Source organism: Polyodon spathula, chromosome 5 (assembly GCF_017654505.1).
Source record: "Polyodon spathula isolate WHYD16114869_AA chromosome 5, ASM1765450v1, whole genome shotgun sequence".
Classification (NCBI taxonomy): Eukaryota; Metazoa; Chordata; class Actinopteri; order Acipenseriformes; family Polyodontidae; genus Polyodon; species Polyodon spathula.
In genome coordinates, this window is record NC_054538.1 from 70,139,552 (window position 1) to 70,158,732 (window position 19,181).

At 36.5% G+C, this 19,181-nt stretch overlaps 1 protein-coding gene across 2 annotated transcripts in view; it reads right to left on the bottom strand.

Annotated features, from left to right (window-relative positions):
* LOC121316244 (failed axon connections homolog) overlaps positions 1-18,624 on the bottom strand; it is a 47,092-nt gene extending 28,468 nt beyond the window's left edge. The window contains exons 1-7 of one of the 2 annotated variants that reach the window (XM_041251185.1): positions 18,550-18,623; positions 18,182-18,303; positions 15,932-16,067; positions 14,576-14,772; positions 9,177-9,394; positions 8,234-8,350; positions 1,511-4,800 (exon numbers count right to left, since the gene is read on the bottom strand). In XM_041251185.1, the coding sequence (XP_041107119.1) occupies positions 4,502-4,800; positions 8,234-8,350; positions 9,177-9,394; positions 14,576-14,772; positions 15,932-16,067; positions 18,182-18,288 (1,074 nt within the window). In that variant the 5' untranslated portion in view covers positions 18,289-18,303; positions 18,550-18,623 and the 3' untranslated portion in view covers positions 1,511-4,501. Of the gene's footprint in view, positions 1-1,510; positions 4,801-8,233; positions 8,351-9,176; positions 9,395-14,575; positions 14,773-15,931; positions 16,068-18,181 lie in introns of those variants that run through there. The other variant, XM_041251184.1, reaches the window with a different exon arrangement.
* Between the last annotated feature and the right edge of the window lie 557 nt (positions 18,625-19,181).

Genomic DNA, 19,181 nt, shown 5'->3' on the forward strand with positions numbered 1-19,181 from the left:
TCTGTTGATAGTGTCATGATTATAAGAATAGATCATTAGAATTAAACTTTTTGTGTACATTTTTTAAAAACCTTTTCTTTCACATGCCTTCAATTTTGTACACTGCAGTTATATATATATATATATATATATATATATATATATATATATATATATACACACACACACACACACACATACACACACACACACATATATATATATATATCTATATATATATATGCACACACACATACATACACACACACACAGATAAAGAACAAAGCAAACAAACAAGCATTATAATGGACAGTGGCAATTCATGATACTATTACACTATTGTTATTATATGATATAGTTCTAATGAAAAAATATATAACTGATGTATATAAATAAATATAGACTATGACCAGCAATCAGAACAAAGCAAACAGCTCCAGTCCCAACTGGGTTAGATTATCAAAAGTCTCTTATTAATGGAAATCAAAATAGAGCTTTACCAGAAAGTCTTAATTATAAATAAGAGACTAATCTAAGTAGATATTTTAACAAGATGACAACGAACTGCAAGACAAGTCTTTGTTTGCCAAACTACAGATATTTTAAAACCATTATCAGTTAATGGTGGAGTAGCGTCTTTTATCAACGCAGGAATAGCATGCTATTTAAACCTCAGAGCTTACTGGGCTGTAACAATAACGTGATTCAATACACACGAAATTTAGGAGTTCGGGTTCTTGAACAAATGTCCAAGGATACCTGTTGCTGGATCACAAACACCAGCTTCGTGGATGACAATAATACATAAACAGAAGGATTTCACTCCAGTGAACAAACACACAGACATACATACAAATACACACAGAGCCCTATTTAGCAATGTTCGCAAACACCTAAGGCAATCGCAAAATACTTTTGCCTACACTAGCGCACCAGAATCAGGTGCACGTGTCAGCAAACAGACTTTGCCCACATATGTGATTTAGCAACCGTGTTTTAGTGCCCACTCGACAAGTTAGCATTAGTGCTGGACATGGGCTGAGCTTTAGTGGAGTGTCCTCATTTACATGCAAATGTAGTGATTTAGCAAACCATCAACAGTGTTAGTGTTTGCGTTTCAATTGACATGTGAAAACCAGGTATAAACTGTGTGTAAATTATATGGTCGACAATAAATACCTGCAAAACTACCAGAGAAGCAGGTAAGGAAGAGAAAAAAAAGAAATAAAAGAAATCTGTCATTAAAAAGTCATCTGTCAATTTATGCAGCAATTTTGCCTCAACACACAAACAATCACTGACATCTGAACTGCTTCAGGCTGACCTGGAAGGAGACACGCTGAGGGCACACTGTGTCTGTAGCACTAAGGTACCCGCTGCACTAACATTTTATGCCACTGCCTCATTCCAGCGTACCATGGGTTACTGTAAAGCCATAAATATTTACGACCAAAACATTTGGCGACTCACACCCATAAAACCTATTTTGCTCCAGAAATGTTGGCTACCTGTTGCAATATACAAAGAATGTTTTTTTTTTTCATACATAAAAAATGCATAATAAAAGGCTTTCAAATATTTATGCCTTTACAGTATACTGCAGACATGAGCCAGTCGGCTGTGCATTGCAACATGTACCTGCAGCTTTAGTTTTAGTTTTAGTAAAGCGGGCAGGACAATTCATCCATTTCCCTGTCTCTCACACACTGCAACAAAATATAAAGCAGGGGTTTCTTGGGAGGTGTGTGTTTCCTGGTGTCCTGGGAGCCATCGATTGCAAATATGTTCAGCTACACGCACCAACACAGAATAGGCACCTTTACACGTGCAAGAAGTGTGTGATGCCAACAACTACATCACAAATGTGTATGCAAACCATCCTGGCTCTGCTCATGACTCATTTATCCTCGCTAATTCAGAGGTGGCAGCTGCGTTTCAGCAGGATGACAGTCTGAGAGACTGGTTGATACGGGACAACAGGTATCCTGCTGCTCAACCCTATGACCCCTGCCAAACAGAGGTACATTTGTACCTTTATGTGCACATACTGTAATTGAGCGAAAATTTGGAATCCTCAAAATGCAATTCTGATGTTTGGATGTCTCTGAGGGAACACTACAGTACACTCCTCAGAAGGTTAGCAATATCATCATCACTGGTTGTGTTTTACATAACATCGCTCTCCGTAAAGGATGTGATGTTGAATTTACTGAGGAAAGATTACTGGGTTTGAGGAAAGCAGATGCTGAACTTGAAGCCCCAGTGGAGGAGGTTGCAGATACTGCAAGTGCGAGGCAGGTCAGACAAAGTCTTAAAGATTACTTTTTTTAAATTTGATAAGTATTCACTCTCCACCTCCAGGCTACTAAAAAAAATCACAGCCTTGCTTGAGAGGCTGGTCATCCTCCTCACTTGGGTTGCTGGACATTTTTTTTTTTGTTCTTTTGTCTCCTTTCTTGTGTTTCATGCATTCACTATGCACAGATACACAGATCCTCTTAAAGGGAATGCTGAATCCTTATTGGTTGTAACCTTACTCCCCTCACTGTGGTGTTTGACTGGCTGGGCACATGATTCATTATTTGATGTGCGTTAGCGCATGCATGAGACACGATTTCTAAATCACATTTTCGTGCGCTATCATGGCAGCTCGCTAACGCTGTCATTTTTGTCCTAGCGAAAGCGATTGCGCACAAATTTGCTAAATAGGGCCCATAATGTTGTACAGTGAAACTACAGTGGATAATTTAGTAGAGGAACCATTAAGTACAGCAGTTGCTTTTATCTTCAGAACATGCAAAGGTATAGAAAACTGATTGTGCAGAATGGAAACGAAAGAAAAGAGGTAGTGCTTTTTTTTTTTTTAAAGTCCCGTTTGTACATGAGGGGAACAATCAATAAACTTGTTACTGCTTCCCTGCCAACCTCACCACACACTGTAGACTGGCTCTCCTAACAACTGCTAAATGAGGAATGGATCAATGAATTACTTGACCTATTCATAGTAAAGCTCCACGGTGTGTATCCCCTGTCTATATCAGGCATGCTTATTATAGTGGTACTAAAGGAAAGCGAACCAAGGTTTTAAAATCCATATTCTCACCTCTTATTGGAATTAACAATATGACCAATGGTCCCCCCTTTTATTGCATTGAGGATCGTTTGGTTCCTTGCTTGTATTTTACACTTTAATTTGGGATATGGAGATATTTGCTACTGCTGCTGCCTGGTACCTAATCACCTCATGTGTTTTTGTTAAACACACTCCAAGGGCCTAGTTGCACCTACAGCAAAGGTATCGAGATGCATTAGCTTGTAGTGTTGTATCTTTAAAATGTGAATATAAGTGAAGAACCAAAAGATTAAATAAATACAATAAAAGGGGGGGACCAGTAATAGGTGTTAAAACAGTGGGTTCATTAAGCTTATAAGAGGTAAGGAACTAGGATTCAAAGCATTGGTTTGCTTGCCTTTAAAGCAATCAGTAACACATTTTGTGTGTATGCAGATATCAACTCACCCAGTCTGCCACTCACACATGGGATTGGTTAGAGTCATGTTTCACCCAATGGGACGTATTTTAATAGTATGAACAGCCACCCCCTTAACTTCTTCCAGAGTTCATTTAGTGACTCGCTTATTTATAGCACCAAATACAATCACAATACAGTGGAAGAAAAACCCTGGATAGAGTATTAGGGCCTAATTTATCAAGGTATACTAAACTGCACACCAAAGAGAAATTTACATATTTTTTTTTTGAGATTATTACAGCATATTAAACTGTCAATGTTTAACATGTAAGATATAACAAACAAGTCCGATATTTCAGTATGACTTTGTTGTTTGTAACATTAACAGTCTAACTGTTTAGAGTAAATCATTAAGATCCATGTGTAGTCTGACATGGCAAGAAGGATTTCTCATCCATAACTGGTTCCTCGTAGTTGGTATAGTGTGTCTTAACATAGTGTTTCATTGTTACATTCCAAAGCTGCAAAGACAATGGACCAGAATGCGTACCATGGGTGCCATGTGTCCTTAGGTTAAATTAGAATTTTTGCTATCATGTAATGCAGTGAAATAGCAGAAGTGTTCAGTAACCCATTAACATAAATGTGACAAGAAAGTAAGGCTACAGTGTGTTGTTATTTTCATGGTTTGGATGATAAGATAACATATTCAAAAATATGTTAAAAAAAAAAAAACTGCTATAACACTGATGTCCAAATTGAAGCAATTGGTCCATTTCTTTAGTGCATCTAGAAACCTGTTTGTATTTTCAGTTACTATAAAACAAATTAAATTATCATTTTAAAAACAAATTAAAATCCCACTCTGCAATAGAAACCATTTACTATTCAGAATTCCACATTCAGAGCTCCTTCTGTTTCATTTTTTACTATTGTTTTAAAACTATTTTGCTCATAACATAAACATAATTATGTATGTTTGGTTATATATTACAAACCCCTCGATTTCACGGAAGATGAGTGATTACCTACTTACCATTTTGTCTTCTTTATTTAAAAGATTCCACTTTGTGATGCTCTTGATCGGACTCCTCCATGTCTACGTCAGAGTCAAAGACCTCGTTATAATCTGTATCTGGGGTCTGGGAGCAGGAGAAGCTGTTTTCGGTTACTTCTTCGTCGAAAGTCTCAGTCCGTGAGTACAAGCCGTAACCATGCAGCTGTGTTGGTGTCACGTTGTCCTCGCTGTTTTCCTTGTAATCATAAAGCAAGTCGCCGTAGTCACACCACTCAGGCCAGAACTTCCTCCTTATCCTCTCACAGTACATGGCCAGGTTAATAAGCTCTCCTGCAAGCGTCCCACAAAAGGTTATCCACATGCACAGCACATGACGTTCTTCAGCATTTTCAACAACTGTTTTTTTTCAGACCATCGGTTCTCCCACCCTCGCAAAAATGTGTTAAATCCTGGAAAATTAGTTATAATATTATTTGTTCTACAGCACAATCCTGTCGTTTTTGTGATTTAATTTTTTGGTTTGTTTTTTGTTTCAGCAGATATTATCGATGTATGAGGAGTGGGGTATTAGAGGTGTGAAAAGGTGTAAAAGGTGAAGCAGGTGGCAGGTGATTTTCCAGTTTTCCAGAGAAGGAAACACATACGAGTAGGAGTAAAAGAAAATGGGATTGCGTTGAGATTTTTAGTGAATAATTCTTATTGTTTTCATTTGTAATCCTCGATTGTCCCAGCACGGCAGAGAACGGAAATTGATTCATGCTCTTAAAATGAGTTCGTATTTTTATTTAACCTTCATTTAATCAGAAAAGTACTTTAAATCGACAAAACACAAAATAAATAAATATATATATATATATATATATATATATATATATATATATATATATACTGTATGAACAATTTTGTAATTTATCATCAAATTAGTATGTATCTGTGGAATTTCTAAGGCTTTTAGATTCTGACACTCAGCATGTTACAGGGTCTATGCACAATCATGACCATGCATTAGATTTCTTTTTGAGATTAAGTTGCCTTTACAGACTAAGAGTGCAGTGCATTACATTAAAGCTTGCAAAATAAATTCATTAACTGCATCCAGGCTCTCTGATACACTGAGGCTCTCACCACTCACTGCTGCTCCGTCTCATTCACTAGATAGGATAGTTGATAGTTATAATTGTCTTTTATGAAATACTTTTGAGACATTGTCCCCGGTTAGAACTCATAAAGTTTCTTCTAAGCGAACCTCACCTTGGGTAACTGCTGACATATGCCGAAAGAAATGGGAAGGTCGTAAACTAGAACACAGATGGAGGAATATTCATTGTGATATCTGGAAACTAGAAATATCTGGAAATATCTTTTCCATTATTGATAAATGAGTTAACCTGCCCTCGATTGTACCCCCTCATATCGAAGCTACACCAGCTAACTGTGAGACCCTTCCTCGACTGCACCCCATGTCGAAGCTACAACAACTAACTGTGAGACCTGTCCGTGATTGCACCCCCTCATATAGAAGCTATAGCAGCTAACTGTCAGACCCGTCCTCGATCGTACCCCCTTATACAGAAGCTACAGCAGCTAACTGTGAGGCATTTCTTAATTATTTTGAAAGTAAAATGACTAACATTAGGGATCATATTTTTCAGGGTGGTTTTGATCTCAATGTGCCGATTAGACTAATGACTTCTTTTATGGAATCGTTTTCCCTTGTTGCAATACAACATATGAATAAATCAGTGATGCAGATTAACTCTTCCACTTGTTTTTTTTAGTTCCAATTCCAACAAAAATCCTCAAAGGCATTTTTTGTGATCTCTGTGATTTTATTTTAGAAATTATTAACATATCTTTGTCAACTGGAAAAGCACCAACTGCTTTTAAAACTGCAGTGGTTAAGCCATTACTCAAAAAAATCAAATTTAGATCCTACAGTTTTGAGCAATTGTATACTCATCTCCAATGTATCTTTTATAGCTAAGATCTTGGACGTGGAAGCCAATCAGCTTAATATGTTTTTTGATAACAATACAGTTCTTGAAAAGTTCCAATCAGGTTTTCGAACTTGCTTATAGTACAGAGACTGCACTGGTTAGAGATGTAAATGACTTATCAGTAAATGCAGACTATGGGTATCTTTCCATTCTGGTTTTATTAGACCTAATTGCACCATACCATTTAAATGGGTTGCCTTAAAAACAGGGTAGGGAACTGTACTAAACTGGCTGAAATCATATCTTACTAAGAGACAGGATTATCCACAGTTACCTGTGGCATTTCCCAGAGTTCCATTTCTTTATAAATGCTACTGCTGGGGGAGATAATTGTAAATATAATGTACATTTTCTCAGCTATGCTGATGACACACAGCTTTATATTTCTGTGAAACCTGGGGATACCTCTGCGGTCTCTAATTTAATTGAGTGTCTGAATGATGTAAAAATCTGGATGTCTCAAAATGTTTTGCAGTTAAACTCAGATAAGACAGACGTTGTGATTGTGGGTTCTCAGTAACAACTAGAAATTGCCTTAAAAACAGAGCTGAGTAATTTAAATTCAAACCCAAAATCAGAGGTCTGAAATGTGGGATTCATATTTGATTCTGATTTATGTTTTGAGGCTCATATACGTAATTTCACCCAAAGTGTCTTTTTATCATCTACGCAATACTGCTTAGATTAGGTCTTGTCTTTTACTGCTGGTTTCTGAGAAGCTAATTCATGCTTTTGTCTCATCTAGACTCGATTACTGCAATGCTCTTTTGGCTGGGTTACCAGTCCATGCCTTTTCACAGTTACAGCTTGTTCAAAATGCAGCAGCGCCAGTGCTTAGTAAAAAAAAATAAAATAAAATAAAAGTGACCACATAACTCCCATGCTGGCTTCTCTACACTGGCTTCCAGTACGATATACAGTTGATTACACAATCCTACTTTTGATTTACAAAACATTTCATGGCCTGGCACCAACATGTACCTAGACTTGCTTTAAGGTTGGCTGATTCTCATCTTCTGTCCTTCCCAATCACTTAATATTTTTAAATCAAGATTAAAAACTCACTTTTTTATATAAAATGTTAAAAGTGTTCTTATCTTTTTATTTCTCTACTAATAATGATGTTTGTTTTGGGGTTTTTTTTGGTGTTTTGATTTATTTTACTATAACTTTTTGTAGTTCATGTTTGTTTTTTTTTATTGTTTTATTGTAATTGTGTTTTTGTTTTGTTTTTGTTGACTTGCAAAGTGCTTTAAGATACAGTTGTATGAAAGGCGACATATAAATAACCGTATTTACTATTTGAGCTATAAAGATTTGTACTATTAATATTTATATTTATATCCAGGACAGTTAATGCATTTTTCATGTTTTGAGTTTACAAGAACCAACAGCACCATCTTGTGGAGAAACAATGCTTTACAAATGTTTAAAAGTGTATGTTGGCTGTTAATCCAAAAAAAAAAAAATTGAGTTGGGTAATTTTTTATTGCTTGTGAAATCAATGTATACATATTATAACTTGTTATTACACATATAGATGTATTGGTGCTGTTGTTGTTGTTATTATTATTATTATTATTATTATTTCAATTTTTAAAAAAAAAACATGTTTAAATTGGCTTTTTAGAAGTGAGAATAAAAGGATAGTTTATAAAAAGAAGATTGGACACTCAATTTTGTTATTCAGTTGCAGTCAAGTTGGAAAGAGCTTGTTAATGCTTCTCAATAGGATTAGTAATGGTTGGTGAGATACAGTACATTACCTTTGATCAATTGCTCGGGTCTCGTTCCTGGTAGCGTCCACATAGCCTGAGCCAAATGCCCGAACACAGTGGCATCCACTGTGGAAAGCTTCGGTCCCATTATATATTTCTTCTCACCTGAAGGACAAGAGAAAGTTCAAATATGAAATAAAAACCATGAAAAAAAAAATCTCTGCTTGTTAAGGACAATGGGGAACACATCAGTCACAAACTAACATTTTCACAAAGTCCTACCTTTGAGGAATACAGGTGATTCCTGGTTTTCATTTTATTTTAAATTAATATTTAAATTGGTGATCCTTGGTATGCTTTCATTATTATTATATATTATTATTATTATTATTATTATTATTATTATTATTATTATTATACTACAAACTAAATGTGCATATATTACCAAATAAGCTACTAATAGGCAATTCTATCTGTATAAACAGATAACAGTACAAGGGAATTTAGCCAGTGCAGTCTATCGATGCACCAGCAGAGGGTGTAAAGAGCAAATTACTGAGACAAGAGCCTGACCAGATCATTAGGCAGTCCTAACCTTACAACCGCAGAGTGTTTCCAACAGATTATTGATCAAAGCCTCAGAGCAGCTAAGCAAGTCATTGTCTCAGCTGGAACACTGTCGTTTTGTACTGCAGTGGTAAAAAAAAAAAAAGCTGCCTGCGAGGTGCTTCTTTATTTTACTGTTCTAAATTAAAGTGATGGGGAAGTCAAAAAAATAAATAAAAAAACTCCACACATACTGTATGAGGATATGCTAAAATAAACTAATGCCTTGTGTGTGTCTGTCTTAATCCTTCAATCACTGAAGAAGTCTGTGTATATCTCGGGTAAAGTCAAGTACACTTTTACCTTTAAAAGTTCAGGACCCAGAACACTTATTATGCAAAATAAATGCAACTATGCTGGATATATGCATGATATACTACCACACCTAATAAAGCTGCTAATGTCCGCATGTCTTTTTCCATCAGTGCATAGATTTCCTCCTTGGAGAATCGCCCTATCCCATGTCCATACATCTCCCGCTTCACAATGCCCCTGGTGAGGTGACTGAGGATCCACTTGAGAAGGTCACTGAGCGGGCCTGAGAGGGAAAGCATCTTCTGGGTCTCCTGGAGATTGTCAACCCACTGGCAATAAGCAATAGTCCTGGAATTGACACAAATAAAAGAAAGCTAGATACTACAGTAGAGTTTCTGAATACAAATCCAGCCAGTGTGCGAGTACAAATCCGCACACTGGGGTTTAAGCCTGGATTAAATGATAGGGTCTTCACCACCAATTATTTGTTTTATTGTCTTTCCTTAGCATGCTTGTTTGCCTGTGACTCTTTAAGCTCTTGTTAAGATTGCACTGTACTAACTTACTACAATTCATCTAACAGTTATACAAATGTGTCAACCAAGGTTACGAAAACCAAACATTTAACACTGCATGAGAATCTCTTCAGTGCATTCCTGTCTGTAACAATATGTCAAATACCAGAGAGGGTCCAGTACAGTGATTTAAAGGACAGTGGTATTGAATAGATATTTTCAGAGCACTTTCTGAAATGCTCTGTTAACTTTTCTCCCACAGATTGTAGCAGTTAAACCAATATTGTGAAGCACACTTGGAATCATAGGTGGTTCAGCAGAGCTGTAAAGCTGCATTTGTTTAAGTATGTTTTCCTTCTCAACCAGCCCTAGATACAGGAACAAGGAATTGATAAATTGGAGTACATTTTGACCTTGCATAATGCAAGAAATAATGAAACTGATAAACAATATTAGTTTTGTCAACTATATATGTTTATTGGTATAGCAATATATAGTAGAATAGAAAATTGTATTGAACACGTCACGTTGCGTCACTCTGGGCTGAAGTAAGATTGATAGAACTGAGCACTAGACAATGCATTCACTTCAGTTTTGTAGATTCCAGAACACACCCTTTTAATGATGTCATTTATGACCCTTCCTCACTATACCTGTGTACCTGGCAAGTTTCCAAGCCTCACAAACATTATTTTACTCCACCAACACCACAGGCAGGCAAGCAAGGTCCCTCACATTCCTTTGCATCTGTTATCTGAGATTCTCCCATCCCACCCATGCAACCAAACAGAGCAGAGGACCCTTCTCTCCTTACATTCCTGAACTCAAAAACCCCAAATACCAATCTCAGCTTCTTTGTTCAGTTTGTAACAAAAAATAACATATTACAAAAGAATAATCAGTTCTAACACAAAAACTATTACAAAATACCTTACAATATGTTCTGTGTCTGGAACAACATTATAACACGCGCCAAGAAATGGATAGTGTTTAGACATTGTTCATGAAGTTTAGCTTCTCATACAGGCAGTTAGGCAAGATATATAAGTGCGAGAGAGACAAGCTACACGAATCCTCTCGTGACATCAGACTATCTTTGTACCCAAACTATCTCCCAGGAAATTCAGTAACTTATAACTATTTGATTTCTATTGAAAACTAGGTGCCACATTTGTTGTGTCTAACTGTAAATGTTTATGCTATCGATATGTTACCTTTGAAGATTGGAATAAACACATGGAAACTTACTAACACGCAATGTGTGCACTCAATTGCAGACATCACAATTTTCATCCAGTACCTAATTACAAGAAACAGCATGAGCTGACCGTACTGTATGCACGTTTGTACTGCAATAAGCACATACCTATGAAATGCTGCTGACCAATTAAGACTGCTGGAATCTGTTCTTATAAAAATGCATAGTGAATGACTTGCTTTTGGGCTTTTCACTTCACCTAGTACAGTAAGAAAAACAACAGTACTTAGAAGTACCATATTACTTAACAAAGGCAGTACTACTAATATATTGCTGCATGTTTAAATTGTACATCAGTAGTAGTAGTAGCATTGCAGTAATCTCTTAGCTGTACTAAACAGTGCTCTATTGTAAGGTTTAACAGCAATGATGGAGGTGCATTTCGTGTGTATGGAAAAGCTTTTACACTGATTTTTTTTAAAATGTTAATAGAAAGTATTCTTGTTCCCAGTGTATTCATAAGTGCACTGCATTGTTTCTCAATATTGTTATTTTATTTGAATGCAATATCCCAGTAGTGCTATGTGAAACAAGAGGACCACAAGTGCAAAATGTATAGCCTTGCATCACAGGCCTTCCAAAGGTGCACTGTCGACAGATAAAACTGAAGACATGAACTAAACCGTGGCAAATGGGATTCTACTACCGATGAGAATAGGAAGCACTAGGAGGACAATGCCCCAAATCTTACAACACTTTAAAATAAAATTATGTTGGCTTGTGTGGGTCTAGAATATTACTGTTATATTGAATGCTGATTTTTCCTGTGGTTCAGATTCACTTTGTTATTGTTGTTATGTTTTTAAGTCATCACATACGGTTGACTTTTTAAAACTTAGAAGTTTAAAGCACCTCTCTAAAAAAGCAGGTCTAGCCTCCATGTACATCAGTGTAACCTTTAACCTGTCCCCTACAACACTCTGCACCTTGTGGATGCAATAAATACATAAGTAAGAAACACAGAACACATTTCTCACATCCATCGAGGGCAGAGATCGTGTCTTTGTTTAGAACAAGCCCCCACCCCCACCCCGCCCCCAAACTCTACGACTTTAAATACGGTACTGTATTCTTTTGGGTATATTTCACCTAGGAATTGCTTGCTCCCCATTTTATTTAGATCCCTGAGTTGACTGGTTGGCTGATTGGCCAATTAGCTGATTAAGCTCCTCACGTCCTGGAAATGTTGTGGAACAAAGAAGCCAAAGAATTGTTAGTTTATTTAAATAGATACAGGCTTCTTTTCTGGCCTAGGTTTAAGGCAAAAGTAAGGTGTGGCTTATTGTTTAAAGATTTTAGTTTTTGTGCAATACAAGTGAACTTGATGCTAAAACCCACTGAATTCTTGTTTGTCAGATTTCTGCCTGTCCTTTCACGGTGTGCTTTTTTAAGTTAGAAAAAGTTACCAAGATGGATTTAAAGTCAAGGTCATGAGAAACAAAATGAAAAGAACAACACAAAAGTTAAGTGATTATTATTTAGTATAGTATTTTATTATTTAGGATAGTATTTGATGCTAAAAACATTTTTTCATAGCTTCTCTTAAAGAAACACACTGTATGTCAACTGAGAACCTACAACATAAGCAGCTGGTGGACCTCACATCATCTTCTAAAAAAACTATTTGCTATGAAAAAAAAGTACAGTAACCGATGCACTGGCAAAATTTTGAAGAACAGCAACGAGACACATGTGACCAATTGCACATTTTCATTAAGATACCAGCTTACATCTCAGATGAACTCAGCAACATTTCATTTAATTGTCTTAGCTTTTCATTATTCTGATAATTAAGCAATCACCTTACACACAAAAGAAAATGAATGAGTTTCCAATTTTGCAGTGGCAGAAACTCTTAAGGTGAAATGGACGTGACATACAGTAAGGAGCACTCCAATGGTCAGTCTGCATTCCTTTGAGGTCACAATGTATGTGTTTGTTCTTTGGCACTAACTGATGCATGGCACTCTTTATTGTGTACCTGGCTTTTGTATGTCAAGTTATAAGATCACTTAAATGGATTAGCAAACTTGCCTTAATGGAATATAGCTGCTGGACTGAATGCAAGCAGGAATAATACCATTGATACAGAGCAGACTTGAACTATATGTAAATACAGCAACAGTAAACAGCTGAAACTAACAAATACGCAGAACAATACCGTAGATACCAACGCTCAGTCACAGCTCACCTACATTTGTGGAGCTAGGGGGGTATCAAGGGGTGTTTCACAGGGGTGGAACATAAAGATCATCTTGGTATGGGAAGACATATCAGAAGAATATGAACTAATGTATTCTTCTTGTTGTTTGGATTTACTTGGTACATCCTTTTCGGTTTCAGTCAACACGTCTTGGTGACTATTTCAACTCAGAAGTGGTCTATAAAATGTCTTCTTCCTAAGTACAAGTGAGACGTAAAACTGAGGTCCTGTTGGAAGTGACTCTGCAGCAGCAGTTGTTGATGTATAGTTCACCCCCTAGTCTCTGTAAGTCGCTTTGGATAAAAGAATCTGCTAAATGAATAATTAATAATAATAGTAATAATAATAATAATAATACACCTGAATTCATTAACCTGTCCTACTGTAAGAATGCACTCTGGTAACCTCAGTCTCTACATTTCTGCAAGCCTTTCTGTTTATGTTTATATGACTATCTTCTGTATTCTTGTAAATGGGAACGGGTGTAACTGGTTATAACTGGTTCTCAAACCACAAACTAATGCTAAACGTGATGCGCTGTACCTTTAGGTAAGCGTCACAAAACACCTACTAACACACCTCCTGTAAGGGGGTGGAGGGCAACTTGAAACTTCTGCGTTTTAAAAAGTTACCACGTGATGACTGAAACAGAAAAGGACAAACAAAGTCAATGTAAGCAAAGAAGAATACATGTATTTCATACAAAAATTAAGCTGCTCTTAATATTACAATACCTGGAACTGAACCTACATCCACAGTACTTACTTGTTAAATGCTAGTGTGACAAACATGCACATACGTGTCCTGACAAACCTGCACATATGTGTCCTGACATCCAGATACCTTCACATATCCACAGATGATTCTCGTAATATATTTGAAATGTTAAATTAAAAATGTCTTTACCAAGTTTCATCAAAATTGGATTAGCTATTCACTTTAAAAGTACATAGCTTCAAATTTCTTAGTTTTATTTTTTACTGTTCCTTTTCCTTGTTGTGATGTTTATCATATAGTAGCCACGGTGTCTTTACAGATGTACAATCCAGCACCATCTAGCGATCTGCCACTTTGCAAGCTTCCTTTAGTTCAGCTGTGTGCAGGTTACTAATATGCCTAACACGCACTTATCAAAAAATAACAAACACAATAGTTCAGTAATTTAAGCAAGAATCACTTGAAACATCATAGTAAAGAAGACAATACAAAAAGAGGAAAATTACATTTGAATCTAACTCTTCTAAGACTATTTTCCCAAGGCTGCACAATATGGGTAAAAAAAACAAAAAAAAACCCTGAAAATACTGTCCCCTTCAAGAAGTGCACAACGGCTAACTTGCTCGGGTACTGGAGGCTAGATCAGAGACATTTCAACTCGTTTTATTTTAGATGTGTCTGCTACCCTGAATTAACAGTTTTCACATGCATCTGTTCACAAGGACCTGGCCGATATGCAAGACTTCCATTGCAGTGTTAATTTACAAAGCAAATGCACGGACAGTAAATGTAGAACGAGGTATTCAAAAAGGTTAAAGAAACAGTAGCGGACTCACCAATAAAAGTGCTCTTCAACCATTCTAGTCACTGTTCTGGACACCGCTTTCTCATGCGGGTTCAGGTTCTTGTTTAAGTTTACTCCGAGTTTTTCCTCTAAAAAGTCAATAATGAATTCAGTGCCTGACACTTTCTCGTTGTTGTATTCAATCCACGGCATCTTCCCTTGGGGAGAAAGTTTGCCATCAAAATAATTCTGCAGGAAACACAATTGTAATCGGTCACAGCGGATCCTGCATACTACCAGGTTGTATGTTTGCAACATGCAGCTAACAAGCTGGAGGACTGGAGAGACTGCATGTCCTGCAGTGTATAGTGGGAATCGTTAATACCCTCTGCCCTTGCATAACAATTCCTTTTCTATTTGTTTATTATCCCATGATGTGTGTTCTTAATCATCATTTATTTGAGTTTCTGCACTATATTTGACGATATACCATTGGAGCTGTCTCTGAAGAAGCTTGAGCAAGGTGGGATTTCTGTAATGTATAAAAAAGACCACTGGGGGGATTTCATTAGTAATAATAATGAGTTTATCGAGAGAGTGTCCATTAAATCATTTAGGGGTAGAAATTACTGGTGGTCACTTTTTTACAGGCCTCGTTGCAAAAATTGCTCAGGCTTGCTCAGAGATTGTCCCAAAATTCAATTAGACTGATGACTTTATTTACATCTAGAAGCAAGACGATTAATGATTTGAATCCCTGCAGAGAATATAACTAGTACCTTAAAGTTAACCAGTGTTTTATACCCTGGGACTCTGGGCTTTTCTTTGAACCCTTTCTTAAGTTAAACAAAATGCAATATATGCCCACATGTTGTCCCTATTCGGATCCATGTTTCCTCAGTATAGTGGTCATGTTCTGGGTACTAGATTGGAGGTGGTGCATTATCCATAAAATGTCACTCTTAAGCATGTGTCAGTGTTTTAATCTGAAAGGTGAAAAGACAAAACACAAGGTCAACTATTTATGGATAATTACTGCTGCATAGGATATTATGCTATAAACAGATTCAATATTTTGTGTGTATGAATACATTTTATAAACGTGTTTAAAGGTTGTATGTTTTGGGTTGGATCACTTAAGCTGCTTGAAATGTATGTCCCTGGTTATAGCGAGTTTCAAGAGTCTAAAGTACTGTACTGTTGGCTTTAAGAGGGCATCTACCTGTGTTCTAATGAGTGACCATGCTACTCAGAAGCTGATTGGCCTAGGTGATCTGTGATATTTATAATATACAGTTTGAGTATATTCAATGGACCTTTGATTATCTGAAACACCCACAGAGTAACTGCAGTATTATAATAAAGGACCAAAGTAATAAAATATCCTGGAAATGAATAAAGCCGGTACCTGGTAGGGTAAATCCACCATTCGAAGGTATGTTTCCATCTTCAAGCAAAATGGTGATAAACTAGGCGCTCCATTCTTTGGCCTTGAGAATTGATGAAGAATAATTGCATCTTTCGAATCTACCTTCTGCTCCTTTCTATAAAGCAATATTTGTTGGGAAATGTTAATATCACAGCTGTTAAAGAACAGGTGGCTTCAAAAAGCAGTCTGACTGTATTTTCTTTAGTTTTTTTTTTAACCTTTCTCTTTTTGTGAACGTTCAAAGTGGTGCTCAGATATTCCATTTTAATCATTTCCCTCTATTCACTAAACAGCTTTCATTAAACTGGCTGTGAACAAGTAGATGTGTGTACTGAGTGCCCAAGTGGTACAAGAATGTTCGTAATATATTATTGGTACCTCCCTGATGTTGTTAGAATGGAAACAGGAGCTCAGAGTTGAAGGGTTATATGATTTGAACCCCTAAAAAGTTTATTATATCAGAGGGAGACACCACTGCTAAGGTAGCAGCTAGCAGCAAACACAGATAAACTGTGAATGCTCAGACTAGATACCAACAGGGGCTCTAATTAATTAAATAGCCCACTTTTCACCTCCTGAATTTCAGACAGATTGTTTAGAAACTATGAGGAATTTAAAGACAGGGAACAATGTTCTGTATTAATTTACTATTTGACCTCTCAAGGGTTCAAGGTTCAAATGCAAAAAGTCATTGTATTAAAAAACGCAGTGTACCTGTCCTAAGTTCACACAACACTACATTAACAACAGGAACTAAAGGCCATTATCAATTCAAATTATTATAATATTATATAATTCTTATAATCAAATTATCGTGACATAACATTTGAGTTTTATTTTGCTCATATTTTTGGAGAGGGAGATGTCTGTGAAATACATCTTTCAGAAAGGGTAGTCTGTTTTTTTTTTTTTTTTTTTTTTTTTTTTTTTTTAATGGAATTGATTTGAATTAAAATTGTGAGTTCAAATGCAAAGACCATATAATTAAATAAAGTGCATGTTGAACACAGTTTGTTTATGGAAACAAGTTTATGGAGTATTAGAGAAAAACTCTCTGTAACCATTGTCTGCTATATCACACTGGTGTCCAGCTCAAGGAAGTGCATTGGCTTTGGTAACTCAGTGTGGATAAGGAATAAACTGCAATATGAAAAGCACACATTTCACTACTGCTGAAATATAATCACAATGCTAATATATTTTTAAAATGTATCATTGTGATCCCACTGTACTAAATCTAATCTAAATCTACACCTCTTCCATGTGTATAGGTGACCTAAAAGAAGTGTATTTAAATACATTCCTTGCCTTTATTTGCACAAGCAGCTTTATCACAGTTTTCCTGTGTTCTTCTGGTAGGTTCTATTGTACCCTTCACTTTGATATGAAGATATTTCAAAGACAACATAACAGAAGTGGAACGTGTTGTTGCTTCCTGTTACAAATTCCTGTGCTGTGGGTCAGTTTCACTCCAGTGGTCTGCTATCAGCCCATCTGAACAGGAAGTGACTAAATACCAGAAATAGTGTGTCTATCTACTCAAGAATAATCTGCATGTCATGAATGAAAGTAAAAAAGACAAGCAAAGAACCAAAAGGGGACCACTGCTGCTAATGCTTAAACCTTTAAATATGACTATGATGATGATGCATGTCTGTGTATTAAGTCAGTTTATTATTATTATTATTATTATTATTATTATTATTATTATTATTATTATTTAACTTGTCAATAACACCACTCATAACTACTGTATTATATATGTGGTATTTTGTTTTGGAGCTTGTGTAAGACAATGTTGTTATGCAGGCCTTCAACCCTGGAAATGTAAACATACTGGGATATTTGTGCCACAGATTTGCAATACAAGAGTTACAGACACCAGATATTTCTTTTGTTTTAGAGTATTTCTGTCATACACACTATTTCCACAGTTACAATAACATGGACTCATATGAACTGTTTTTTTGATCCCCCCCCCCCCCCCCAAAAAAAGACGTGGTTTAATTTCCTTACCCCCTCTGATTAGGCCATACAGCCTCTATGTAGATGAATGAACCCGGCAGGTATGCAGAGGTGTACCTTGTAATATTGTTATTTTTTTTCTTCTTCTTTTTCATTTCGTTTATACTACTAAATATACTGTACTCAATGCTAATTTCGGCAGCTGTTATTACAAGCGGTCCCTCCCTCATCAGCACGGTGACCAGAGCCGTGTGTCTAGCTTACCTGATGGCAAGCAGCTCATGTAAAAGATAGGCAGCGGCGGCGAGAAGGGCACCCCCGGTCAAATACAGGGTTTTCTTCCACCAAGAATCCGACCCCAGCCCCGACATGATCCCGCTGTAGTCCTGCAGAGGGAAAGTGACGATGTAACCATAAAATGAACAGTGGTCATCAGAGCTACAGAGCCCGAAGGAAAAGCTTTGATTCCAGCTCAGATCAACCACACAAGATCGGGGCGAAGCAAAACCAACACCCCAGTACATTCTTTGTCTGATTCGCCACCCGGTACCAGTTTTCGTTTTTTTAGGCTTCATTAAAATGGCTGCATTAGTGTTAATGCATCGATGTGAGTAGTTTCAGATGTAACATACGAAAAGGGAGCATTTTCCTTGCTTCGGGTCTCTGCGCCGGGAACAGCATCCTTCCGCAGCCGCTCTCCTCCTGCTCCTTTGTCTATTCCAATGGAAACCAGTGATGTCATTGAGTGTTATTGATTCTGTACGCGCTACAGAGCACCAGCACAGACAACTCCCTCTGCCCAAAAAACATTTGGAACGAAAACAACACGCTGTAGACTATGGATGTTAGATATATATATATATATATATATATATATATATATATATATATATATATATATATATCTCTCTCTCTCTCTCTCTCTCTCTCTCTCTCTCTCTCTCTCTATATATATATATATATATATAAATGAGGTTTGTTTTGATACTATTTGCGAATTTTATAAATAACGCTATTTATGCGATAAGTAATTATTAATAATAATAATAATAATAATAATAATAATAATTGTATGCATGTATTAAACAATTTTATTCACTAAACATCCTCTTAACTTTAACGGGCCACTAAATTGTTACATACCGGTAAACTACAAACCAAGTTTTTTAACAGGTACAATGTATGTATAAATGTATCTTTTCTCATTACTTTGTGTTTGGATATTCAGAGGCATCTGTTCTAATTAAAGCCCCATACTAAGTCT